At 45.2% G+C, this 25931-nt stretch overlaps 2 protein-coding genes across 2 annotated transcripts in view; both read left to right on the top strand.

Annotated features, from left to right (window-relative positions):
• The first annotated feature begins 3620 nt into the window (after positions 1 to 3620).
• On the top strand, positions 3621 to 6021 carry FAM170B (family with sequence similarity 170 member B). Its single transcript, XM_063087770.1, has 2 exons — positions 3621 to 3732; positions 5279 to 6021. The coding sequence occupies exons 1-2, from the start codon at positions 3621 to 3623 to the stop codon at positions 6019 to 6021; spliced, it is 855 nt and encodes a 284-aa protein (XP_062943840.1).
• A 16994-nt stretch (positions 6022 to 23015) lies between these two features.
• VSTM4 (V-set and transmembrane domain containing 4) overlaps positions 23016 to 25931 on the top strand; it is a 99186-nt gene continuing 96270 nt past the window's right edge. The window contains exon 1 of the mRNA XM_063087500.1: positions 23016 to 23070. Coding sequence (XP_062943570.1) covers positions 23016 to 23070 — 55 coding nt within the window. The remainder of the gene's footprint in view (positions 23071 to 25931) is intronic.

A 25931-nucleotide genomic window follows, 5' to 3' on the forward strand; every position in this document is an offset into this window, starting at 1 on the left:
AATATGAATTTATTTATTAGCACATGTAGGCCTCTTTCTTTTTATTGTGGTGCAGTATTCCACAGTTTGGTTATGTTGTAATTTATTTAACCATTTCTTTATTTTGATGGATCTTAGGAGTGTTTGCTGGGTTTTTTTTCCCTATTATAAATAATGCTGCAATAAATATTTCTCTGCATGCTATTTTATGCACACAGCACAAAATGTGACTGTTCCCCAGGAAAGAGATGACAGTAAAGTGCTTGCTAAAAGAGCATGTCCACTTTTAATTTTAATGGGTACCACCAAACTTCCTCTGAGAAAGGTAAGCGACACAGTTCCCAACCAGTTATAAAAGTGCAGTCATCACACAAGGACGTGTCGGATTGCATATACGATGTGGTCTTGCAAGATTATAACTGAGCTGAAAAACGCCTATCGCCTAGTGACGTCACAGCTGTCGTCAATTGTAGTGCAATGTGTCACTCTCGTGTTTGTGGTGATGCTGATGTAAACAAATCTGCACGACCAGTTGTGTAAAAGTCTAGCACATACAATTACTGCGTGTATAGTACCTAATACTTGAAAATGGTAATAAACAACTATGTTACTGGTTTATGTGTTTACAATACAATACTTTTCATTGTTATTTTAGAGTGTATTCTTTCTACTTAAAAAAAAAAAGTTAACTGTAAAACAGCCACAGACAGGTCCTTCAGGAAGTGTTCCAGAAGAAGGCATTGCTGTCACAGGAGACGACAGCTCCGTGCGTGTGATTGCCCACGGAGCCTTTCCAGTGGGACGAGATGTGGAGGTGGAAGACAGGGCGTTGATGAGCCTGACCCTGTGTAGGCGCAGGCTAATGTGTGTGTTTGTGTTGTCTTAGTTTTTGACAAAAAAGCTTAAAAGGTAAAAAAATTAAAAACGAATAAATAGAAAAAAGCTTACATAATAAAGATAGAAAGAAAAAAATTTTGTACAACTGTACAATGTTTGTGTTTTAAGTTGTGTTATTATAAAAGAGTCGAAATGTTAAAAAAATTGAAAAGTCTATAAAGTAAATAAGCTAAGGTTAATTTATTATTGTAGAAAAAACCTTCTATAAATTTGGGGTAGCCTGAGTATGCAGTGTTTACGAAGCCTGCAGTGTGTGCAGTGGTGTCCTAGCTTACACCTTCACTCACCACTCACTCGTGACACACCCGGAGCCACTGCAGTCCTGCAAGCTCCGTTAATGGTAGGTGCCCTACACAGGTGCACCCGTTTTCTCTTTTCTACAGTATTTTACTGTACCTTTTCCATGTTTAGATGTATTTGGATACACAAATACTCACTATTGTGTTACAATTGCCTACAGTACTTGGAATAGTAACATGCAGCACAGGTTTGCAGCCTAGGAGCCATAGGCTACGCCATATAGCCTAGGTGTGTAGTAGGCTGTACCTTCCAGGTTTGTGTGAGTCTACGATGTTCTCACAAAGACAGAATTGCCTAGTGATGCATTTCTCAGAACGTGTCCTGTTGTTGAGCAATCCATGACTGTGTTCGTTTCCCCGTGTCCTCACCAGCACTTGGTATTTTTAACTCTTGCCTATCTCATGGGTGAAAATGATGCACTGCATATTATGTATTTTTAAGTCGTAGTTCCTTTATTACAGTTAGATGGAGCACCTTCTCATACATTCATCAGCTGTCTGCGTCTCTTCTCCTGGGACTGCCTGTTCATTTCCTTTACTCATCTGTCTGTTCAGTTTCACTAAAAGGCAGGGAAATGCAAATTGAAACAGTTCATTTTTTTAAGCAATAAAGTTAAAAAAGGTGGATGACAAAGCTTCTCAATGCTCGTGAAGACTGATATCATTTAAGTGGAGAAAAACCACCCTATAATTACAAATGCTAACTTATATTTTCTTTCTCCACATTTTTTATTAAAACATGACCTCTGAACCATATGAAAATATTCATAGTTGTTTCATGAGAACGAAATTGATTTTTTTTAAAACAGTGAATAAAATTTTTCAGCATCATTTATTGACTGAGTTTTCTTTTCCCTCAAGACATACTGTTTATTTCACTCCTTAACAATCTCAAAACATAATGTCATCTATTTCTGGACTACCTTTTGTCTTCCACTGATCTACTTATTTTTCTGCCGGTAACCCCCCCCCCCTTTTTTATAAGTCAAGTCTCTGTATTTATTTGGTAAGAAAGAACACATTTATGATATTTTCTCTTCCAACCAGGGAACGTTGTCTCTGCTGGCACAGGAGTGACTTTTTATCTCTCAGTAGAGCTTTGTAGTGTTTTCCTCCACGTGGCGGCCTCACCTTCTGGAGAGGAGTACATTCCTAGGTGCTGGATGTGTTGGTGATGTTGGTGTTGCTTTTGGAATATTGGGATTACTTTCAGGCCATCACCTTTTTAATGTTTGGAATTTGGAATTCAAAGGAGGAGAGGTGGAGACTGAGCAGGGGCTGGGAAAGACCAGCGGCAGAGGGAATCTGTGAGGAGCGTGTTCAAATGCTAGGACATCCTGGAGCAGAGGTGGCGGGGGCATGTGCAGGCCGATGGTGGCTGGGGTGTCTGTGCACATGGAGAAGGACAAGGGGACTCTCAGAGCCACAGTGTGAGAGAACCAGCCTGTCCTGGAGCCGCATAGGTCTGAGGTGCAGAGAGGAGCTCTGCGAGGTAGTGGCCCCTTGTCAGCCCAACACGGTCATCTTGTGTGTTTTTACTGATTTGACAGAATGCTCGTTGATGTGTCGAATGTTATTCCAGACCCTAGGACATCTCTACCCTCCTGAGCTTACACCCAGGGACGCAGGGCAGAGCCGGGAGCAGGCACGAGGGAGAGCATGTGTGAGAGCCCGGGTGTCTGGGGAGCAGCGAGGAGGCTGGAGCCGCTGGAACTGAGTCAGGGGGAGGTGGGGAGGGCACGGAAGGAGCTAAATGAAGCCTGGGTGGTGACTTTGAGATCGTGGGGTGGAGGCGGGATTTTTGGTCACTGGCTGTTTCCACCGTGGAAAGTAGGCTCACTTAGATGTTGGATGATGACTGTACATATGTGAGCAAATGTGTGGTTAAGTGAAGGGTGTAAGTTTGTGTGCACATGTATGTGTGTGGTTAAGTGAATACATGTGTGAATTTGTGTGTGTGAGTGGGTTGTGTGTGTGTGTGTGTGAATATGTGTGGGTATGTTTATGTTATTGTGTATGTGAGTGTTCATCTGTCCCAGTGTATGTGTGTCTTAGTGATCATGTATGTGTGTTTATGTGTGAGTATATGCACGTTTATGTGTGTGTGTTTATGTGTTTGTGTCTTTATGTGTGTGTTTATGTGTTTGAGTGTGTGTTTTGTGTTTGCACGTGTCCCTGACAATACACAAAAGAAAAGGTCCCGGGGGAAAATAAGCTCATCTTGGGAAGCCTCTCCTGGAATCTTGGCTGGGTCTCTGTCCTTGCCATGAGTCACAGAACAGAATGGTGTCACTGATGAGGTCAAAGAATAAATCCAGGATCCTAGTGACCACAGGGAGCCCGGCGACCACTTGGGCTGGGACCAGATGGAGGGCATCAGCACAGCCAAAGCCAACTCTTACCAAACAGCCAGAACACTGAGACACTGGGCCCTGTTTTCAAATCATGAAATGCCACTTCACAGACCACAGGGGAGAACAGTCAACAACCGATGGGACCACCCTCAGCTCGACCAGCTCTGAGTCTACAGAGGAGAGTGTGAAAGTGTGCCGGCCAGGTGGGCCAAAAGCAAGGGTGGGAGGGCGCAGCCAGGTGTGTGCCTGGGGAAGGAGGCTGGGGGGGAGGCTCCTGGTCGACCCATGATGCTGTTACCAAAGGGATGTGCTGATGGTAAAAACGGGTGGTGGGGGCCACGGAAATTGGTATTTATGGGATATTGGGCATGGCCTAGACGGTTGTTGTGAGTATATGGGTTATTTCAGGAGATGTGTGGATGAAAATGTAAAACGTTAATCATTACGTATTTATTTTAATGTGTTCAAAAAAATAAAATTAACGTGTCAATCCTGTGATTTTAGCAGTGATATAAAAATTGCTTCATAATAAATTGATGAAAGTTAATCCAGAGCATGGGTTTGAAGACCACTAGGGTGTGTCCGTGGGCAGCACCTAAGAGTAACACCCGTTCTCGGGCTGAGTGGCTCCACCAGTCATTTAAACTCTGTGCCTCAGTTTCCTAATCTGTCAAATGGAAATCATAACCATGCAATTTCTTAGGGTTGTTTTGAATATTAAAGGAGTTAAAACATAGCAAGCATTTACATGGTTATGAGGACATAGTAAGTGTTCAAAGAGAAGGCAAGATGCCCCCAGTGAGTAAGACAGAGACATGTCACAAATGGGGAAGGGGGCATCGGGTGGCCCGCCAAGCACCTCCCATGCGTTGTTTTCTAAATGGGCTTTACTGAACTGTCATTTATGTACACAAACTTCACCAATTTTTTTTTTTTCGTGGCTGGTTGGTACAGGGATCAATTCCTGCACCCTGGTGTTAAAAACACCATGCTCTAACCAACTGAGCTAACCGTCCAGCCCTACCTACTTCACCAATTTTAAGTGCACAATTTCAAGATTTTGACACGTGTACATTTGTGTAACCACCACTATAATCAAGATACAGAACATCTTCAGGATGCCTATCATTCCCTTTGTGCCCTTTAATCAGCCCCCCACGTGCCCCCAGCTCTTAGCAACCACGGATCTGTTCTCTATCCCGATTTGCCTTTTCTAGAATGTCATCTAAATAGAATCATATACTATGCAGCCTTTGTAACTGGCTTCTTGTATTTGGGATAATGCATTAGAGGTCTCGTCCCTTAGGCTGCACATATCAGCAGCTCATTCCTTTTATCTGTGAATAGGATTGCACCGTATGGATGCACCACAATCTGTTTAGCTGGTCACCAGTTGATGGCATTTCTGAGTTGTCAAGTTTCTGGTGATTGCACTCACACATGATTTGATCTCTATCATCATATCCATAATTTATCGATAAAATCTCTTGGTCTTCAGCATTTCATGGCCTTTCTGAGTTGAGTCAGGTGTTTGGTGATTGCATTCACACATTATCCCATTTTTAAAATCACCCCACGCCGTAGGCACTATCACCATCTCCACTCTGCAAGCGACAGGCACGGGGAGGTGAAGGAACGTGCCCGAGGGCCCCCAGAGCCTGCACCCTTCCAGAGCTCACGGCTCATGAGGGTAGGCTGTGGCACTGACCCCTTGGGGGACACTGACGAGCATGTATTTCCGCTTCTCAGGGACAACAAAGAGAGAAGAGTCATCTGCGTGGCGGGGGCCTACCATTCCCCTGGAGGAGGACTTCTGCGTGGCCACCAGGGCTCGGGGCATGCTGAGCTGGACCAGCTCCCCGACCTCGCAGTCGTCCTCCGAGTACCAGTCCTACTCCCGGTACCAGTCCTGCTGCCCCTGCACGTGCGACGCCGAGGACGCCGGCCCGCAGAGCGTGTGCGCCTTCTACACCCGCGTGCAGACCGTGCGGGGCGTGGCGGTGGCCTGGGAGACCGAGGCCGGCTTCGAGCCGGTCAGCAAGAAGCCCCGCATTCACGAAGCCCCATTCGTCAAGAGGCAGCGGCGGACAGGCTCCTCCTTCGAGACGGCGTCCGACGCCGACCTGCGCTGGGAGCTGGAGGCCTGCGAGCACGGCCGCCGCGCGGAGCCCGACGACGCGGAGCCGCTGCAGCGCCGCCTGCACGAGCTGCGGGCGCCCCCGGACTGGCTGGTCACCACCGCCTGCGGGCTGCGCTGCGTGGCCTGCTGCAGGGTCTTCCCCACGCTGGAGGCGCTGCTGGAGCACGTCCAGCACGGCGTGCGCGAGGGCTTCAGCTGCCAGATCTTCTTTGAGGAGATGCTGGAGAGAAGGCGGGCCCAGCGCCAAGCGCAGGACCAGCAGCTGGAGCAGGAGGAGCAGAGCCCTTCGGACCACAGCGCGGGTTCCAGGCCCCACGACACGGGGCTCCAGCCGCCGCCACCGCCGCAGTGAGCCGGCGGTGACGAGCCCAGCCCTGCGCTCACCGCCAGCACCCGGGATCAGAGCCACCAGGGCAGGGGGAGAGGACCAGGGCTGCGTGGGAAGGCAGCGAAGGGCACGCAGAGCAGCGAGGGCCGTGGCACAGGACGGAAGGAGCCCTTCCCAGGGGCTCAGCGGGCGGGCCAGAATCCAAGAGGGCTTCAAGTGTTTCCGATGGTGGGCACAAGACGCGCAAACGTGTGGCCAGGGGGATTTCTATTTTTGCTGGTGGAACAAGCCGGTCCACGCTTGCTGTGTAAGTCGTAGACGTGACTCACAAGAGAGCCAACAGCCAATGAAGCTTCGGCCCTATTTTTTTCATTGTTAGAATCCGTCAGATGCCCTAGTTCTATGTCTTATGTTATTGAGATTAAACTTGAATAACTCAACATTGAAGGCGGTGACTAATTGAGTGAACCATGACATCAGGTTGGATGCACAGTAGATGCCATTTCTGCAGGTTGCAAACTAGACACCAGGAGACAGGTTGTAGTGGTCTGTTTTGTGTTGTTATAACAGAATTCCTGAGACTGGGTAATTTATAAAGAACAGAGGTTTATCTGGCTTGCGTTTCTGGGACAGCTGCATCTGGCACAGGCCTCAGGCTGCTTCTACTCATGGTGGAAAGAAGAAGGCAGCCGGTGGGTACAAGCAGGTCACATGGCGAGAGGAAGAGAGAGAGGGGAAGAGGGGGCAGAGGCAATGGCAAGGCAAGGGGGGCACCACATCAGGAGATTTGGGGAACCCAGATGAGGGGCCCCAAGCTCAGCTGTTTGATCAGGAGGAAAAACTTTCCAGAAAAGGTGATGCTCACAGGGCTGGAGGACAGACAAAGTAAGCTAGACCAGGGTTTCTCAACAGCTGCACTGTCGATATCAGGGCTGAGTGATTCTTGGTTGTGGGGCTGTCCTGTCTGCTGCATCCCTGGCCTTTACCCACCAAATTCCAGTAGCATCCTCTCCCCCACAGTTGTGACAATCAAAAATGTCTCCGGACACAAACAAACATCCCCTGGAGGGAGAATTGCCCCTGGTTGGGAATCACTGAGCTAGACAAAAAATGAGGATCTTAGAAGCGGGAATGGCTCAATATGTTTGGGGAATTGTCCTCCACTGACCTGGCTGGAGTGCTGGAGACATTTATCTCTTCCTGTACTCCATTTGTGTGTGTGTGTGTGTGTGTGTGTGTGTGTGTGTTTAAGGTTAAAAATAATTACGAAAGTACCCATTTTGTGACTGACAGAGCCCTGTGTGGCCGGCTTGGCTATCTCTTCCATTCCATCTCTTAGTCTTCTCTGCTATACTCACTATTCCCCAGTGATCGCCTACCCTGTTTCCTTAAATAATTCAGGTTTTCATAGGGCCTTTGCACTTGCTGTCTCCTCCAAATGGAAAACAACCCTTCTCTGTCTCTCTTTTGGCTGACTCTCTGGCTCATCTTTGAGGTTTCAGCTTAAATGTCACTTTTTCAAAGGGGCTTTCCTCAACCATGCTGCCTTTGCATGTGCTCATTCTAAGTGCAGTTGGTTTTAAGGAGAGAAGTGGCATGATCAGATTCACATTTTGAACAGCCCACTCTGGCAGTGTGTGGAACACAGCTTGGTACAGCAGGCAAAGAAGAAAGCGAGAGTGGAGAGATCACTTGGGAGGCTGTTGCAGAAATCCAGGCCAGGGATGGTGGTGACTTGGACAACGCTGGCCACACTCCAAGAGGGAGAAGAGAGGATGCATTCAAGACATATTTGGGGAATAGTATCCAAAGGACTTTGGGATGGGTGCATGTCAGGGTGGGGGAAAGGAGTTTGTCAGGGTGGATTCCCAGGTTCCTAGCAGGAGTTAATGGGGGGGGGGGGAGAGGTTGTACATTAACTGAGGAACTTTGGAGGAAGATCAGGGGTGTGAGTGTGTTTGCACATGTGTGAGAGCACGTTTGTGCATGTGCATGCATGTGTGTCTGTGTGTGAATGTGCCTGTATGAATATGTGTCTGCATGTGGACATACAGGCATAAGTGCTGGGAGGCGGGGTGACAAAGATTAGTTGGGACACAGTCCCTACTGAGTGCTAAGGGCACGTCCAAGTGGAGATGTTGAGAGGGAAGAGGTTTATGATTTAGAACTCAGAAGACAAGTTTGGATTGGAAATGCAAATTAGGAAGTTAGCAGCATGTGGATGGAACCGTATTGAAAGCCACAGCAGGAGGCGGATGAGACTCACTAGGGAGCTGGGGTAGAGTTAGGGTGTGCCTGCGAAGTAAGGACAAGTGGGGGTGGGTTGGCGGGTGTTTCCTAGGATTTGTCTTCAAAGTCGACAAAAGTAAGAAAAGATCGTTTTTAGAAGTGGTGAACAGTGTTAAGCGCTAGAGCGAGCTGCAGTGAGCCGAGGATGAAAGGTTTTTATTTCCTTTCTCACATGGACATTGCTGATGGCCTCGGTGGCTGAGAAAGGCAGGGTCAGACGAACACTGGTCAGTAGCCGACATGAGATGCACACTGGAGAGGAGTATTAGACAACTGTGCCGGCGAGCATGTTTAAGAAGGAGACAGCCATGGCTGTAACTGGACAAAAAGAAACTAAAACAAGGGACAAAGATGAGAGAACAAGTTGATGTGTTAATGAGAATGATCCAGGAGAGAGGGAGAGACTGATAATGCAAGGAAAAAATGGGGAAGTCTAAGGAGACGAGCAAAGCAGGAGAGAGGGCTGAGCAGAGAAGGAGAAACTGGCCTTGAAAAGGCTGCTCTCTGCTCCCTGCCCTGTTGTGTGCAGATGGGTAGGTTGGTCCATCAGGGCTTTGGAGCCAGAATGATGGAACCTGAACTTTTCCCCCTGAATCTACAAGGTGCTCCACAGGGATTCCAAGCAAGTCAGACCTGCACTTGTGAAAGGTATGTCTGGAGAACATGGGAAGTGTGGGAGCAAGCATGGCTGGTGATGGGAGTCCAGTTAAAGAGCTGGTGGCAGGGCGAGTTCACAGGAGGTTTAGAAGACTGATGCCACAGAGTGTGGCAAGTGTTTGATGTGAGTGGTGAGATTCAGGTGTTCAGAATGACCTCCAGGTCTTTTCCCTGGTGGCTGGTCAATGTTGGTGCCATTTGCAAATAATGGAGCACTGCAGAAGGAGGAGATTTGCTGGGATGCTGCTAAGCCCACTTTTGAACAAGCTAAGTTCGAGATAGAAACCCTCAGAAGGGAGCTAGATAGAAGGATCTGGGGCTTGGAAGAGTGGTCACTGGGGTGGGGATAATAGCTAATAAATTTAAGAGAAATAATAGCTAATCAAATTTAAGAGAATATAAAAAGAGTAGTTCTACATGACAGTGTTTGGATCATTTCTTTACTAAAGATAGTTAAAAATTATTGCATCTAGCAATACTTCCTACTGAAAGAAAAATCTTATAATTATCTCAGTAGATATTAAAAAATGTAATAACAAACTCATGCATTTATAGTCATTTGATTTTTCAGCAATGGTGCCAAGATAATTCAATGGGGGAAAGAATAATCTTTGCAGCAAATGGTGTTGGGACAACTGGATATCTACATACAAAAGAGTGAAGTTGGATCCCTACCTCACACCAGGTATAACAATGAACTCAAGAGGGATAAGAGCTAAATGTAGGAGCTAAAACTATAAAACTCTTAGAGGAATCAAAGGTGTAAATTCTGAGAATTGAAAACATGTCCACACAAAAACTAGTGTGAATATTCATAGCAACATTATTCTTATACAAAAATACAATATGTGAAATCCAATACAAAAATATGAAAACATTCTACATGTTTATCAAATGATTAATGGCTAAACAAATGTGGTATATTCATACAATGGAATATTATTCAGCAGTAAAAAGGTATGAAGAACTGATCTGTGCTACACATGGATGAGCCTTGGAAACATATGCAAAGTGAAAGAAGCCAGACACAAAAGGCTGCATAATGGCTTTGGGGACTGCCCAGGGACCCAAGACATGGAGAAGGGGACTGGACCCCCCTCCCACAACCAAGCACACTGCACCAGTGCCACAGGGCCCACCTAGGGACCCAAGTCATGGAGAAGGGGACCAGCCCCCCCCCTCCCACAACCAGGCACACCACACCAGTGCCTCAGGGCCTGCCTGGGACCCATGGCATGGAGCTGGGGACCGGACACCTCTCCTACAACCAGGCATAGCATGCCAGCACTTCAGGGCCTGCCCATGGTCCCAAAGCATGGGCCAGGGACCACACACTTCCCACAACCAGACACACCACCAGCACCAAGGAGCATGCCAAAAACATCACCTCCATGTGGGTGGCCCACCACAACCACCACAATAACCATGGCTGCCACAAAAGTAGCCAGATGCCACAACTACCACACAGATGGTCTGCCAGCCACCAGAATGCACTGACACAAGGAGAGTCACCAGCAGAGATAAAGAAGAGGATGTCTCTCTCCACAAAGCCCATTTCAGAGTGAAAGAAGAAGCATCTGCTCTATGATAATATTGGGGGACCTGATCACACCTCTCAGCGTTGGACAGATCATCTAGGCAACAAATCAACAGAGTAACCATTATCCTTTCAGAAGGAGAGAAGAAATCTAGGGTAATTAGAGGGGGTAGGGGGATGGGGATGGGGATGGGGAGAGATTGGACGAGGGGCATAAAGAATAATTATGATTTGTAATAATATATATGCTAGTAATATTGATTTGATCAACATATGTTGAACCCCCAAAATGTGTATAATCAATTTTGATTCAATAAAAGTTAAAATAAATAAATAAATAAATAAATAAATAAATAAAATTCTGCATAATGTGTAATTCTAGGTATATGAAATAACCAAGTAGACAAATTTATAGAGACAGCAGATTAGTGGTTTCCAGGGATTCAGGGAGAAATTGGAGTGATTGCTAAGAGTCTGGGGTTTTTATTTTGGGTGTTAAAAACATTCTGGAATTAGATAGTGGGGATGGTTAACTAAGTTTGTAGATATATTATAAACCACTGAATTGTATACTTTAAAAAGCTGAATTTTATGGTGTGTGTATTATATCTCAATTTAAAAGATATGTAATAAACACAACAATCATTCCTATTACAAATTTCTTAGAAACTAAGAAGAATAATTTTTTCAGATGAAATGAATATTTATTTAAAATCAAAGAGCAAAAAATCTATAGGAGCTCCCATTGAAAATAGGCAAAAAACATCATATATTTCAATTTTTATTTGACGTTGTTCTGGAAGTTATATATATTCATGTTATATATAATGTTATTATATATAATTCATGTTATATATAATGTTATATATAACGGACAGAAAATTATAATTTTCAGAAAAAGACAATATCCTTTGAAAGCTCAAATGGGTTAACTAAAAATTTTTCAAAAAAGAGTTAATCAAAGGTTTGCAGTATAAGACAGATATCAAAAGCTTTCTTATTTATTAGATATGACTAATTAGGAAATAACATAGAAAACATATCCACTAGGTAAACTGAGACTTATGGAAATATTGCAAGAGCAATGAAATGTCCAAGTTATTATCTCTAGTTGAAAATTGTTGATAAATTTTATTTTTCCATAGTTTGCATTATTTTCTAAGTTTTCTATATTGATCAAGTATGGCTTCTAGAATAAAAAGGCAATAAAGCACTTAACTAAACATTATCTCGGTTAGAAGTGACTTTGAGGGCCTTCCTGGTTCACATTTGTGGTCTAAAGTCTAAACTATGAGAACCCCAGTTCTTAATATCTTAATCTTTGGTCCTTTGGAATTAAATTAGCTTTAATTTAAAGAGCATTTGATAATGGATGAGGACCCAGACATCTCAAGGCAGTTAAATTACAAGGTTCCTTTGGGGCTGTGTCCTTATTTGTCGTAAAGGTTGTACGCTGTAAGTGAGAGGGAGATCTCGAGAGACAACTATGGTGGTGGCTCCGTTGAGTGGAAGGGTCAAGAGGTGGAGTCTGGGGAAGGAAACAGGGTCTTGCGAAGAGGGCCGTGCAAGGAGAAATGCAGGGAGTTGAAGGAGGATGAAGGAAGGATGAGGAAGTTGGATCAAAGATGTTAGGAATAACATGTAACACATTGACCAGGAACATGACATCACAAGAGGGCCAGGTAGGGAGACTGTGGGGAAGACAAGCGTCCCATCAAAGGTGGTGAAATCCTGACTGACCTTCCCATGGAGTCAGTGGCCTCTGAGATGCCCAGTAATGGGTGTTGTTATAGGCTGAACTGTGTCCTCCCCAAACTCATGTGCTAAAGCTCTAACCCCCAGTTCCTTAGCATGTGACTGTATTTGGAGATAGGGTCTTTAAGAGGTAATTAAGGTAAAATGAGTTAATATGAGAGGGGACGAATCCAACATGAGTAGTGTCCTTACAAGAAGAGGAGATTAGGACACAGACACACAGAGGGATGACCATGTGAAAACACAGGGAGAAGACGGCATCTACTGCCAAGGAGAGAGGCCTCAGGAGACACCAACCCTGGTCCATCAAGGTGTCAATAGACACCCTGATCTCAGACTTCTAGCCTCCAGAACTGTGAGACGATAAATTTCTGATGTTTAAGCCACCGGGTCTGTGGTACTTTGTTATGGCAGACCGAGCACACAAATACATATTCTGAGATCTGGAACCGGGGTCAGGAAGGTAGCAGCCTAGAGGGCTGAGGTTGGCGCATGTTTTATGTAGGGAGCCTTCCTGGCGGGGGGTCCATAGGAGCACACAGTGAATGCCTCAGAAATATTTGCTGCTGTAAATGCTGGGAATAGCATAAATGCATTTGGGAACAAGCAGCTGATTTTTGGTGGCATTCTCTAGCCCTGAGCACACAAAGTGGGCACCTATCAGAGGGTGTTGCAGAAGGAACTGGGTATGTGAGTATGTGGTAGGTGGCACTCCAAGCCTCTAATGCTTCCTGTGCCAGTGTGACTGATCTGAAGGCCTCAAGGGGAAATGAGATGCGCATGGGGAAGACTAGGATGTGCTGAGCTGTAGGAAAGATGGAACAAAGAGGTTCATGCACATGTCATGTCTAGAGCTCAGAGCCTGGTGCCAGAGCCAGAGACGCTATGTGTGCATGTGTGTGTGTGTGTGTGCATGTGTGGGTGTGGTACCTGCTGTTCTGCACTGGGTCATGCTGACACCTAGCTTAAGACAGAGCACAAGGACCTGTGAGAAGATCCACAAATGCACCAGCTCCTGAGGGCTTATTTCCACTCCTGCACTTGCTACCCATCCAAGCACACATCCAGAAACCACTGAGTAGAGGTACCAGCACTCTCAGGAGAAGACAATGAGGATTCCCCATGGCAGTGTTTGGCAGCCTCGAGTAGTACCCTTTTCAAAGGCCAAGAACATTCTTACAGAGCACGTGCTGACTTAAGTTATTGCTGTTAAAACAACTTAAATAATATAAAAAATATTCAAGTTTATAGTTGCTTTACAGCTGCAAAACAAAAACAAATTTATAAATTAAATACACACACAATTACAACAGAAATAAAACTCAAACTGACCACATTAGTTTTAAGTGACTGTTGAGCTTGATGTTTCTGAAATCAAGTTGCCTCTTATGTGAATATGGAACAATGCGACTCACGTTTTTCTGGGGTGATGGGTCCTCATGGCCATGGTTCTACCAGCAGCAGTGAGTTGATAGAGGAGTCAAGCTGCCGTCTGGGTCAGGCTGGTTCAGCCTGGACTTCTATTGCTTACCATCAATTGCTTCAGTGGCACTTTTAGTCTACACTTGCTCCAAGCTGGGGACCTTTGTGTCTCTGTATGGGGACTTAGAGAGAGATGTCTTATTCCCTCATTTCTAAATTATTAGGAGTACAGAGTGGGAACTCCCCCAAAGCCCAAATCTTTTGCTTAGATTCATGAAACATCCCAACTGAATGTCACTGAAACATCTCTGAAATTGGGAGGAAGCACTGTATAATAGATGAAATATGGTAATTTGTATGATATAGATATTAAGAATTACATGATGCTTATAGTCAGAATATAAAAGAAAATTTAGATGTCTTAAAGTTTATAAACAGATTTAGGTTTTTAAATTATATATTTAAAAAAACCCTAAAACTTAACAGAATTGCAAGAATAGTACAATGAATTCCATATACTCTTCATCTAAATCCACCAACTTGCTCCTCTCTGCTCTCCACCATGAGAGGATACAATGAGAAGTCAGTAGTCTGCAAACTGGAATAAGAACCTCTCCAGAACCAACTATGCTGGCACCCTTGTTGCTTTGTGTTGCTTCACGCCCCATGGATTTGTCACCCCACTTCCCTTGGGTGATGGAGATGAAAGGATTACTCAAAGCTCATCTCTTCCGAGCAGTGAGAAGCCCCGAAGTGGTTAACTTCCCCGGAAACACTCAAGCGAGAGCCAACCCTTCCATTTGGGAAATTAACACCAAATTGGGGTTCTCTTCCTGCATTTATTTTCCAGACCAGGAAGTTACAGGAAGAGACATAGGTGGGGTTATAGTTTAACAGTATAGGCTGGTAACTTTCAGTGAAACAAGCCAGATGACATTCCAGTAGACAATTAAGTGGTCCTATCAACAACAGTTTGATCTTAGCAAACATTCCTTCCTATAGCAATTTCTCAGTTTCTTTACATAACAATCAGTAACTAGTCTGTCTTTGAACCAGCAACCTGCTGTGCCACAATCCTTATCTTGCAACAGAGACTTATAGCCTGAGGGAAACTTCCAGTCCTCTGCAAGGTCAATAGTTGAAACTACAAGGTTTTACGGAGAATAACAAATGCTGGCGAGGGTGTGGAGAGAAGGGAATACTCCTACACTGTTGGTAGAACTGTAAATTAGTACAGCCACTATGGAAAACAGTATGGAGGTTTCTCAAACAACCAGAGATAGATCTACCATACAATCCAGCAATCCCATTTCTAGGTATATACCCAAAAGAATGGAAATCATCATGTCAAAGGGATACCTGCACTCCCAGGTTCATCACAGCTCTGTTTACAATAGCCAAGACATGGAACCAACCTAAATGTCCATCGATGGATGATTGGATAAGGAAACTGTGGTATATATATGCCATGGAATACTACTCTGCCATTAAAAAAATGAAATTTTGCCATTTGCAGCAACATGGATGAGCTTGGAGAAAATTATGTTCAGTGAAATAAGCCAGGTACAGAGAGAAAAATACCTCATGTCCTCTCTCATAAATGGGAGCTAAGAGAGAAAAAAGGAAGGAAAGAAAAACCATAGGGGTATGTTGGACTTGCAGAGGGACAGAACATACCTCAGGTTGTGGAATAGGGTGGGGAGGGGCGGTGGTTGGGGATTAATTGGGTGGAGGGCATGGGAAATAATCGCAACTTGTGGTAATGGGCATGCTGATAGTGTTGATATGGCCATCACATCTTGGGCACAAGTGGTGACAGTCAGCTTTGTACCCCATGAATATGCATAACCAATAAAAAAAAATCCACCAACTCTTTCCACTTTTCCTCTGTCTCTCTGTATCTCTTTCTATATATACATAATATAATACATAGTATTGACATTCTTCTTATTTTTTGATGAATCACTTAAGAGTAATTTGCAGACACCCTGGTTGCTAACACTGAATACTTCAGGGTGGATCTCCTAAGAACAAGTGTAAAGAAATCTCTTCCATAAGCACACCCAGGAAATTTAACATTTATATAGTGTACAATACAGTCCATCCATATCCAGATGTTGCCAATGGTACCAATAGTGTCCATTTTTGGCAAATTTTTCCTTATCCCAGTTCCAGTACAGGATCCACATTGTATTTAGTTGATAAGTCTCTTTAACCTCCTTTATTCTGGACAGTTTCTCAGTCTGTCTTTCACTCCCTGAATGTTTCATTCAATGAAAGTAGTTGGTGTGGACTGACAGGATTTTTAGTCTTGCACATGAGTGGTCAGTTCTCAGGTAAATTTTCTTTGTGGCCAAGTAGAATTAAAGATAACATTTCCATGAACTTTTTGAAGACCCCTTGTATAGATAACCTATCCAGTTCCTAGTGTCTCCTTCATTTCAGTCCCCTCCTCTGGAGCCTTCTAGAAATCTGGGGGAATTTCCTTCCATTTCCAGAGAGCTTGCTCAGGTTGCAGAAGTCCTTGGCACCAGACTCACAATTGCTGCTAAAGTTGTGAACAACGCCCATTTCTTGGGGTCACCAATGAGGTTGGTTAGGAGAAGCTGTTTCTACCTTGACATCCTGTCAAGGTGGCTTCACATTTCCTTACCTTTAGGGGGAACCCTCCCAAACAAACAAACAAACAAAAAAATCCAGTGTGCACCATACCCATTCTCCAGTTGTGCAGAATGAAGATGCTGCTGCACGTTTCATGCAAATTCCACCAAAAGTGGCTCTAGGCTTTGCCTCCTGATTGGACGGGCACACCGTCTGTAACTACGGTCTCTCTGTTTTGTCCTCCTCCTGCCCCATCAGTCACAGCTGAAAACTTCTTTTATCCTGAGTCTACACTTTGTCCACTCCCTTTTAGTGGCAATTCAAGCGTGCAACTAGCTGCTCTTAGCTGCAAAATGCCTGTGAGCAATTTGGAGGAGGAAGTCTTAAAAACAACTTGCATACATCCAGGCTGGAAAAGCGACACACAGAAATCTGCTGACCACCTTAGAAGGCAGGTGTTTACTCTTCCTTGGTGCTCTTAGTTTAGGGATACGTTTGCTGTACACAAAACCAAGTTGAGTGCAAAACCATACTACACTGTTCTACCTCTGACCCAGGTTCTAACAAAAAACTGGGCGATGAAAGAGGAAAAGCCTTGGCTGTCAGGCGATAGCAGAATGCATAATTTGGAAAGAATATAGATTCTTAGATTCTTTCAGGGGTGACTGGTAGAATCCAGGATTAGCTAAGTAGAACCTGCATGTAGTTTAGTGTTCACAGGGACCTGGATGAACTTTAAAATGGTCTGAATGCCTGATCACAAACCCCAGATGGGGATTTTTAGAAGTGATTTTTTTTTAAATAATTGGATTGTATTATTCCTCCAATTCAGAACAAAGTCAGACCTGATAGAGCCCAGGAATAGACAAATAAGTCAATGGAGGGTTTTCAGATCATCCTAAGCCTGTGAGTGAGTGGACAGGAGCAGGGCAAAGGGAGCTATCTGGAAGGCCTTTGTGCCGGAGACCAGCTCCGCAGGATTCGTTGGACCTGAGTAGGTGGTGTGGCGTCGGCGAGGAAAGGAAGAGACGGACCACAGATGTCTAGTGCAAGTGTGGACAACAACCACAAAAATCTTGCTTTATTTATATGTTTTTACCTAATCTTTTACACATTGATTGATCTTTTAATCAAAACAGTTTTTATTTTGTTTCTATTGAAAAAGAAAGGTCAAAATGTTCCAAGGCACTCATGTTGTGACAAAAACCCCTACTCATGCATCCATAGTTCCCCCCAAAGCCTGTGGCTTGTGGCCAGGAAACTATACAATAGCAGCATGCTTGGCATTAGAGAGCATCAGACTTTTGGTCTGAATCACAATTCTTGACCTTTTAAACTTACACATAAACTTATATTCTAAATTCTTATAAAATCTTACTTATACTTATATTTAACAATTTAATGTCTTATGTTTATATTTATTATTTTAATTTATGACCAAAATCACAATATATACAAGATGATTTTATATAATAAAACTTGATTATAACCTTTTTTAATATTTTATACTACTATTAAAAACAATTATACTATAAACTAATTTAAACAAAATCTATTAATATGAAAAACCTTATTATATATTTTTACTATTTTACCTATGTATCTTTATAGTAAAACTTTCTAATTACCAATTAACTCTGGGAACAGTACAAGGAACAGAGTGAAAAATTAAATGATCCTACTCAAACTAACAAAAACGCAATATATCATTCTTATTACTACTAGGGAAACAACATGTACTTGGTAAATCAAGTGAGACTGTGGGAGTGGGGAGAAACAAAGAAATCTGTAACTGGTTGGTGATCAGTTAGTTGTGAGCACCACTGCACTCGGACCCACCATCTTCCTGGGGGAATGTAAATAGAAACCTAACACAATAGCTTCATTCCACAGGTACAAGAGCATGGACCACAGCCACAATGGGTCCATGCACACATCACTAACAAGGAAGATTAATGACAAAATTAAATGGAGCCAACCCATACCAGGAACATGCACCAAAAACACCTTTAGTACTGACGATGCCCTCTAAATGAACCAGTTAATTTTGATGTATTTTAACATGTCCTTTGAGAAACACCAGGGAATTTCCCAAAGCCATACTAAGCCAAAAGGTTAGGCTGTTAATTCTGGGAAGCCTTGTCAAGCAACCAAAGGTGAACAAACAAGAACTTCCATGGAGCCGTGCCACACACAGGGGACCCCCTTGTAGCCTGCAGAACAAGGGGTATCACTCCTCAGGCTCCCATGCCGTTCCCTATAGCAGGACAGCTCACGGCATCTCCCCCTTTCTTATTTTATTAAAAGGAAAGCAAAAGCTATAAATCAGGTTGGCACAGTTAAGACAAAAAGCATTTTGTTAAAACAAAATTAGTATCAATTAGCATGGCAAGTCCTTTTAATTTACTTCAGGTGAGGACTGGTGATGTCATCGTCTCTCAGGGCAGCTGCAGCGGCATCACTCCAGGTGCTGTGAATTGGGTGCAGTTACCAGTTGTTGAAACTCCGGAATGGGACTTTTTGTTTCGTATAGTAGTTGATTTTGAATCCAAAAAGTCTGTTAATGTTAAAACTGTCCAGGACATTACTGTCTCCGGAGCATCTAGTCTTTTGTAAAATTTTTGATCAATTACAAATCTTTTGTTTAAGAATAGGATGTCTCATCCAAGTTACAAACACCCTCTTTAAGGCCAGGAAAATTTAGAGAGCTGCTTTTGTAGAGAAGACGTAATTTCCCCCTTATGATCAAGGCATTCCTCATAAAAGCATTGATGATCAATATCTAGATTGAAAAAGTCTTACTTTTCTTTGCATAAATCTCTCCATGTTGGGAAGGCTCTTTCCCAGGTGGTGAGTGAAAGAAGCATCTCAGCTCACCTTCTTTCAGTGATCTGTCTCACGTTGCTGGGAATGCTGCTTCCCAGGTGAAGATCCGTCTGTCCCACGTCGGGGCGGGGGAAGATGAACAGCAGGATGAAGTGGCAGTTTTGGCCAAATTTACGGCAAACATAAAGAAGATCAGCAACTTGGAAATGAGACATGCTATCCTATATCCAAAGTTTTAAATTATATCCTGTTATAAAGAAAGAGTTAATTTTCATTGAACTTATAAAAAATAGCCACATAGTCATAATAATAATGAGAATACTCAAAATTACTAAATTTTGGAGGAATCAAATAAAAGGAAAACAAATGCTTTTATCTCTGTTTTAAATAACATTTTATCAAACTGTTGTTAGTTATAAATAGCTGAAGAGAGAGAGAGAGAGAGAGAATTTTTTTTTTACATTTGGAAAAACATTAGGAGAACCAACAGTGTTTTAAAATAAGGAAATTGCAAAAACCTATAAAATTTTAAATTAATTTACCAATTAACTTTTGTTGTTTTGACCTTTGTGAACAATTTCACAAACCTATCAGTTTCTTTATTAGAATTTTGGAACTTCAGTTTAAAGCTATAAACTTAAAGTTTGTCAGGAAACTGTACCTATCAGAGTTTTTTCATGAAATATTTGAAGACATAACATTTTAAAATTATAATTAAACCAAAATTATGACCGGTAACATTTATATTAAGACAAAGATATTTAAAAACCTTACAAGATTTTGGAACACATATCCATAACACCTTCAGTATTGACAATGCTTTTCCATATAGTCAAATTTGTTAAATAAGCCAATTAGTTTTGATACATCTTTTATATATCCTTTGAGAAACTCCAGGGCCCTTGGAATTTCCCTAAGTTATTTTAAAGTTTCAGAATTTAATGTTGGAAAGCTGTGTTAAATAACCAAAAGCTTAAAACATTTAATTGAATATAATTACAAATTACTACAAAAAATAAAACCAAACTGACAAAGGCTTTTAAAGGCAAAGAGCACAAGAACTTATCATGAAATAAATTGTTGAAACCAATTATCTGAGGGACAAAACAAACAAAAAACAAACAAAAAACCCATTACAACTTTGCATCAAGAACAGTAAAGTGAAAAAACCTTTAGTAGTCTTGTTTGATTAATAAATCCAAACAACAATGTGTGTTGAAAAGAACATCTTTATACATTTAGGTTAATAAGTGTCCAATTATCAGAGCAAATTACATAAAACCCAATTTTAGTTTTAGCTAAATTAACCAAATACATATTTATGGTTTCCCAGCCAAAAACTTGGTGTATTAAAGCTATACTCTAATTAATTAATGTTAACCAAGGCCCATGCAATATTTGGCATAGGTTTCTTTTCACTAACCATTCTTAGTCCCAGGTTTCCACGTGGCATTTAAAGCCAAGTGGAATCCAGAGAAACAAAGAGCAGTATTAACTATCTATGTCTAAAAGATATTGTTTCTCCCAGCACGGCCAGGAGGCAAAGCTGCAATAACGAGGAGACATGTTGACCTAGAGACAAATTTAGGTAGAAAGTTTGAATCACCTTTGCCAATGTAGTTCAGAACAACTGAAATCTGGGTCATTGGCTGTGTCTCCTATGGGGACCGGGTGTATCCCCCCATTCCTGCGTCATGCAGCAAAGGACTTACCAAGATGACCTTCTAGATTATGTGCAAAGCTGAAAAATGCCAGCAGAGCACACAACAGCACAGTTATGTATTAGAGAACTGCAAGAAAAGCACTTTCTAGCCCCAAATATCCAGCACAGCACCAGTTTTGGCAAAGAGAAAGCAAGGCGAGGAGTGGCCGGGTTGAATGCCTGCTCAGCTCTGCAAGGACAGACCGATATTTAGAAACATACAATAACCAAAGCAGGAGTTGGCTGCTCCAAGTGTGGCCAAAATGCCTAAGAAGTCCCTTCTGTTTCCTGCTAACTGGGAGGGTAAATTGCAAGCACAAAGGTTGCAGTGGGAGGTCACATAGGACACCACATAGCCCTGCCACTTCCTTAGCTCCCCTCAGTGAGTCATGCTGACATGCTGTTTTACATGCCACCTTCATTTGAAAAATGACGTTCAGAGAGGTTATATTGGACATGCATCTGTGGCCCAGGGTGGGACACAGGTCTGCTTTCAGACCATTGTTTCACTTCTGATACCCTTTCCCCAGTTCCACCAAGCACTGCCCCGGGCTCCAGGACCATGCTGACAGTCCACGGTCAGAATCCAAGTTCCCAGTTCAGACATTCTGTGGCCACAGAACCCTGGACAGGTCTCCAGTTCTCTTTGAGCCAAGGTGGACTAATCTGTAAAATGGGGCCTGGGACCTCTTGGGGACAGGACGTGAAGATCACTAACTCAGGCGTTCAAAGCAGTTTTTCCAAGCTCTGATCTGGGAGCCTCACAGGAACGTTTGCATTCCTGGCCTGTAGGATTCTGACCCAGGCTTTTGTCCTCACTTCTCGTCCTTGTCGTCAGACCCAGGGACCTTGCAGACAGCTCACTATTTGCTCCTCAGGCCCTTTAACCAACCAAACTGAAAGTTTCTCTCCAGTCTGGCTGCCTTGGTGGTCTTCTCAGCCCAGTCCCTTCCTGCAGGGCTCTGCTCTGTGGAGGGTCTCCCAGCCAGAAGATCCCATAGGGCTCAGAGACCCGGCAGAGTGCTATACTAGGATTCAGAGAGATCACAGAGCCCTCGCACCCACTGGCCTGGGCTGCAGGGGTAACCGGTCCTTCAGGGACATGCCTGGGCTCAGAACCAGTGAGTAGCACCACTGCCTCTCCGGAGATGGGGACCCTGTTCTTTTCAAGGGACCCACTCCCAGACGGGGCTCACCTTTTCTGGAAGCCCACAAAGATCCCCCTTGTAGACACATACAAAAGACCCGTAACATACACTCTTCTGGCATAGAGATCCCAGACTTAGCACATCAGTCAAGCTCAGACCCCAAGTTTAGAACTGTGCTGAAGAGACCAGGCATTGGCTCAGAGATATCTGAGCCGAATGGCCTTGTCCCCACTCTCTAGCTGGGTGATCTGTGTCTTATCCTTCATCTCCCAGCTTCTGCGTCTTTATCTATAGTAACAGTAGTGATGACAGCTGACATGTGTCAGGTGCTGGGTGCAACGCCTTGACTGCAATCATCTCCTGTGGTCTTCTTCAATCCCCACGAGAGGTGGGCCCATTTCCCCTTTGTACTGATGGAGGAAACTGAGGCACATGGCGATTAAGAAGCTGTCCCAGGGTCTCACAGTGGCACGACTCAGTGACATGGTTCAAATCGCTTAGCCCAGGTCTGGCTAAAGGTACCCCAAGTGATCATTATTGTTAATAGTTTCCACATATTCTGAACCTGCCTGTGGATCCTCTCAATTCCTCCCCCCCCCAAGTTCAGGGCAGCAGGGGCTTCTCCCCCCTCAAACGTTCCTTGGCTCACAAAGGTCCCTGTGAAGTGAGTGCAGGAGGTCCACTGGCCAGCAGGTTAGTCTCAGGTTAGGCGTTTGCTAGATGCACCCCCACCCCTTATAGCCAAGACCCTCTCCCCATAGGAGTAACGGTGTCCGCAGGGCAAGGAGACCCCCAGGCCCACCACTGCACCCACGTGTTCTCTGAGGCACGAGCGATCGCCTCTCGGAGCCTCAGTTTTCCCATCTGGGAGATGGGGGTGGTGCGAGGAGACGCCCACAGGTCTTTGAGCGAATCGGCCGAGGGACCCAGAAGCCCTGGCCCCGGCGGTGGCAGGCAGCCGAGGGGCGGGGCGGGCCGGGCGGGGGCGGGCGCGGGGCGGGCTGGTGGCGGCCAGGCGGGCTGCGCGGCGCTGGCCCGCGTCACAGCGCCGGTCGGCGGTGGCTGCGGCGGCGGCGGGGAGATGCGGCTGCTGGCGCTGGCGGCGGCCGTGCTGCTGGCGCGGGCTCCGGCCCCGGGTAAGCGCGGCGGGCGGCGGGCGGGCGGCGGCGCCGGGGAGGCCGGGGAGGCCGGAGAGCAGGCGGGGAGGCCCTGCCGCCTCCGTCGCCCCCTCCCCGCCCGCCGGCCGCGGGCCGGGGCTGCGCTGTCACCGTCGCCGGCGCGCTCCCGTGGGCGGGTTCGGCCGCGCGCGGCGGCGCCCTCCGGACTTTCCGCGGATGCCGTCCCGGGAGCACGGTCCCTGTCCCCGACCCGAGCCCGCCCCCTCGCTGCTCGCCCGGGGCCCCCCACCGCCGCGGTGTCCTTCCCAGGGACAGGCCTCGAGGGAGGCAGGAGCACACGGCCAACCCCCGGTGGGCGCGTCTCTTTTTTTCCGCCACAGTCAGGACCCACAGCTGCTGGCAGGTTCGCCTGGCAGCGACTTCCCTTTAACTCCCTTTGGAGAGTTACTCAGGAGGCAGAGTCAGGAGTGGCTGGATCTGCCCTGCCTGGGCGGTGGGCACTGGGGACTTGCTCATAGGCCTTTTGAGGTGACCAGGCCTGGTGAGATGGGGTGTCCGCTGCTGGACGAAGCAGGGTCCTTTCCCACAAGCTCCCTGATTTGGCGGCAGCCCCTCTGCCCAGACTACTGGCTTTCTTTCAGGTTTTACTTCTCACTTGAAAATTGCTGAAGAATTTTCTCTTTTGATTCCCCAGGGTACTGCCAGACTGCCTTGAGGGCTGTAAGGGCCGTGCTGGCTAGAGCAATAGTAGTGGTAAAGCCATCCATGGCTCACCCTTCCTGGGTGCCTATGGGGTGCCCACAGTAGGCTCCCTGTTCTCATTTAATCACAGCAGTCTTCAGAGTAATAATGACAATAGCAAACACTCATGTGTCTAAGTGCTGCACAAAATATTGACTCGCTTAATCTCGTCAGTAACCTTTGAGGGAGGTGCTGTAAGTATCCCCATTTTCGAGATGAGGAAACTGAGGCACAGGCCCATGAACTCACTTGCCTTAAGTCAAGGCTTGTACGTGGTGGAACTGAAATTTGAACCTAGGAAGTCTGGCTCTCGGCTCTGTGCTCTTAATCCCTAAGCTGTGTTGCCATTGTTTTGTAAATTAGGGAACTACTACTCAGAGTTAAGTAATTTTCCAAAGGGGACCCAGCTACCAAGTGGTGGAGCTGGTGTTTGAGCCGGTGCAGATCAGAGCCTGAGGAGGAGGGACTTGGGTGACAGTGGGAAGAAATCCATCCATTGTCCCCTGGCTACCAGTGCAGCAGGGCTTCCGGGGAACCTCAAATCGGCGCCTTGGGAAATGTTCCTTTTCATGATTGTCACTGTCTTGGCTGGGAAGGGGGGAGGTTTGACTGGGATCATTGGCTCAGGCCAGCTCTCAGGCCTGTGTGGAGTAGCCAGCAACCAGGAACCAATGGGATATAGGGTGTGCAGGGACTTCCTCCTGCAGGCTCCATGACCACCTTCCTAATGGCAGGTGCTGTCAGAGTGGACGTTCCAGAGATTGGCTTTTTGGGGTGTCATGGACACTTGCAAGTTTCCAGGAGCCCTCAGGAGCCTTGAGAGCTGGAATTTGGGATCCTTTAGAGTCCTCCCTGGCTGCACCTAGGGCCACCCCTCAGACAATAACAGTTCCTGCTGTGGCCCTCCCCATGTGCCACCCACTCTTGAGTTCTTCACCTGTGCTTGACCTGCAAGGAAGGACCTACAGACCCATAGTAAATGAGGGGTCTTCAAAAAGTTCATGGAAAGATTCATATTATCTCTTAATTCCATTTTTCCACGAACTTTTTGAAGTACCCTCATATAAGGGTAAGTCTAGACTCATAACTGCTTCATCTTTGTATCTCTCCATTTTGGGGCAAAATGGGACCTCAGTGGTCACCTGACCCCACCTCTCATTTTATGGAAAAGAAAAGTGACAGGCAAAATATTTACTAAAAGCCAAGCTGTAGCCCAGAGTGGTGGTGAAGAGTTGTCCTTGAAGCCAGATTGCCCAGGTTCCAATTCCAGCTCTGTCACATGCTGTGCAAGCTTGAACAAATTGCTTAGCCTCTCTGTGCCTCAGTCGTCTTGCCTATAAAATGGGAATAAACAGAGTTGAGGATAAGCTGGGAAAATACAACTAAAGTGCTTAGAAAGGTACTTGGCATAGAGTTTGCACTTAGCAAAGGTTAGCCTCTATATGATAAGCAATGTGGTATTTTTGTCCTGGATAATAGCCATTTTCAGGTGATGGTCTTAACATAGGTGAATCTCCTCATGGTCTAGGTTTGGTAGCACCTTTGCTTAGTGCTCTATACACACTGTCTAGGTGTTTAAGTGATACAGTTGTATTTTGCTCAGAGATTTAGTTGTCTTGAACTCAGACTACTCTTTTAACAAGTTTTTCACTGCTGATGGGTACTAACAGTTTGCATTGCTTATAAACTTAAGGGTTCCCAGCTCCCTGAAGTGAGTGGGGGCAGTTTCTTCAGGCAGAGAGGAAGTATGGGGTGCAGAGCCGCCAGCACATCCCTGGCCAAGGCAGAACTGATGAGGGGCCCTGCCGTACCCACCTCTGCACCCTGGGCAAGGCTGGCACTTCATTTCTGTTAGAGGTCCCCCACCATCCTGCACCTGGAAGTTGCCATCTCCTGCTCACAATGAGTGGGTTGTGTACTATTTGGCATCATGGAGTCCTTTTAGGCTGTTTTCAGAGCTGCGTTAGTCTTTTTCATAACATTATCTGAATGCAAAGAGAGGGTTACACCCCCTAACTCTTATCCACAGGTATTTATTTAATTTTCACATACAAGCATAACCAGCTCCACCATTTGTGGGATCCAGTGCAAAATGAAAGTGCAGGGCCCCTTGCTAAAAGTTATTAAAATTCCAAGAA

Source organism: Cynocephalus volans, chromosome 2 (assembly GCF_027409185.1).
Source record: "Cynocephalus volans isolate mCynVol1 chromosome 2, mCynVol1.pri, whole genome shotgun sequence".
In the NCBI taxonomy this organism is placed as follows: Eukaryota; Metazoa; Chordata; class Mammalia; order Dermoptera; family Cynocephalidae; genus Cynocephalus; species Cynocephalus volans.

Coding starts and splice junctions, on each gene's coding strand:
- FAM170B (XM_063087770.1), top strand. CDS start 3,621: ATGAAATGCCACTTCACAGACCACAGGGGAGAACAGTCAACAACCGAT. Junction 3,733..5,278: donor TGTGAAAGTGTGCCGGCCAG/GTGGGCCAAAAG, acceptor TCCGCTTCTCAG/GGACAACAAAGAGAGAAGAG.